This window comes from Elephantulus edwardii, unplaced genomic scaffold, assembly GCF_000299155.1.
Source record: "Elephantulus edwardii isolate Elephantulus edwardi_28Jun2011 unplaced genomic scaffold, EleEdw1.0 scaffold00536, whole genome shotgun sequence".
Lineage (NCBI taxonomy): Eukaryota > Metazoa > Chordata > Mammalia > Macroscelidea > Macroscelididae > Elephantulus > Elephantulus edwardii.
This window is the reverse complement of record NW_006400286.1, coordinates 210,364-212,352: the sequence shown is the minus strand read 5'-3', so window position 1 is coordinate 212,352 and position 1,989 is coordinate 210,364. Positions and strand designations below refer to the sequence as shown.

At 40.1% G+C, this 1,989-nt stretch overlaps 1 protein-coding gene across 1 annotated transcript in view; it reads left to right on the top strand.

Annotated features, from left to right (window-relative positions):
- Positions 1 to 1,989, top strand: part of LOC102853882 (coiled-coil domain-containing protein 93-like) — a 298,740-nt gene that overhangs the window by 202,689 nt on the left and 94,062 nt on the right. Inside the window, exon 12 of the mRNA XM_006903207.1 lies at positions 1,619 to 1,641. Within this exon, the coding sequence (XP_006903269.1) occupies positions 1,619 to 1,641 (23 nt within the window). The remainder of the gene's footprint in view (positions 1 to 1,618; positions 1,642 to 1,989) is intronic.

The following is a 1,989-nucleotide window of genomic DNA, read 5'->3' as shown; positions in this document are numbered from 1 at the left end:
AGAAAGCCAACTGATTTTTGTATGTTGATCTTGTATCCTGCTACTTTGCTGAATTGGTCAACTATGTCTAAAGAACTTTGGTCATTCAGGGTCTGTTTTTCCAAATGAAACTAGAGATGATCTTTCTTTAAGAATTGTGTTTTTTTAAATATTGTATTCTTTTGTGTGTGTGTACTGTCAAAGTTTTGAAGAGCAGTGGTGTCTCTGGAGACTAAGGTGCATCTGATACAGGCCATGGTCTTTGCTATCACTTGTTATGGATCAGAGAGTTGGACAGTGAACAAGGAGGATAGAAGGAGAATGATGCCTTTGAGCTGTGGTGCTGGAGAGGAGTATTGAGGGTACCATGGACTGCTAGGAAACAAACCAATTCATCCTGGAATGGGTTAAACCGGGCGGCTCCCTGGAGGCAAGGATTCTGAGGCTCCGTCTAACCTACTTCGGACATGTTGTAAGGCGGGCCCAGTCCTTGGAGAAGGACATCATGCTTGGGAGGGTGGAGGGACAGTGCAGGAGGAGAAGGCCCTCTGTGAGGTGGATTGATTCAGTGACTGAGGTAATTGGGATGGGTTTGTCAGAGACAGTGCAATTTGCACAGGACAGAGCAGAGTTTAGAGCTATTGTACATAGGGTCACTCTGAGTCGCAAGCAACTCGACGGCACATAACAACAGCTGTCAAGTCAGACTAGTACAGGAAGAGATTGCCCCTCCTTCTCCAGCAGAGCATCTATCTGGTGGATTTGAACCAGAGATGGCCTTTTTAAATTTTTCCCCCTTTTTAAATTTTATATTGGTTTGCATACAGAATTTCTATACATTGTGTATTACATTTTTATTCATACTCTGTTTCAGACTAACATTGTGATTTATAAAATTAATCATTGATCTGTGTCCACCACTACCCTGTCTTTCTGGTCCTCACAAAATATTTCTCATTTCCTTCCTCCATCCCTCTGCCCACCAAATTCTCTGACCTAATGACTTCCCCTTCCACCCTTGGACCTCATACACATTTTATCAGTTACCCTTTTATTTTTACATAAATGATCTTCTGCAATATTTGTCCATATGCAAATGAGTTCACTCTCTTTCCAGTATCTCGTAGGTTTTGTACTGTTTTTTTAATATCATTGCTCCTGAATGCTGCATAGTATTCCATCATGTAAATGTAACATAATTTCTCAATCCATTTGATCATTGTTGGACATTGAGGCTGTTTCCACATTTTTAAAATTTGAATAATGCTACTATGAACATTGGTGTACAGTTTTGTCTCAGTTCTTATTTCCCTGAGGTGCATTTCGAGCAGTGGAATAGTTGGGTCATAGGGAATTTCCGTATCAGCTTTTTGAGAAAATACTAAATTGCCTTCAAGAATGGCTGTACCATTTTACAGTCCTCCATGGGAAACAAAATGTGACTTTGAGTCTATCCCACCTGAATTTCAGAACCATCTTACGAACAGGTTTGAGACCTTGAACAATAATGAGTGAAGACCAGATGAGCTGTGGGAGGATATCAAGGGTATCATCCAGGAAGAGTGCAAACGGTCATTGCAAAGACAGAAGAGGAAGAGAAGACCAAAGTAGATGTCAGAAGAGACTGAATATTGCACTGGAGCGAAGAGAAGCCAAAGCAGAAGGAAGAAATCAAGATAGTAAAGAGCTGAATAGAAGATTTCAAAAGACAGCGCAGGATGATAAAGTAAAATATTACTATGAAATGTTCAAGGAGTTGGAGAGAAAATCAAAAGGACAGAACTTGCTCAGCATTTCTTAAGCTCAAGGAACTGAAGAACAAATTCAAACCTTGAGTTGCTATAATCAAGGATGCTTTAGACAGAATATTAAGTGATCGAGGAAATATTAAAAGAAGATGGAAAGAATATACTGAGTCACTGTATCGCAAGGAATTGGCAGACACAGAAGAATTTCATGAAACAACATATAAGCAAGACGTCCCCTTTTCCTTATGACTCAGGGTGAAGT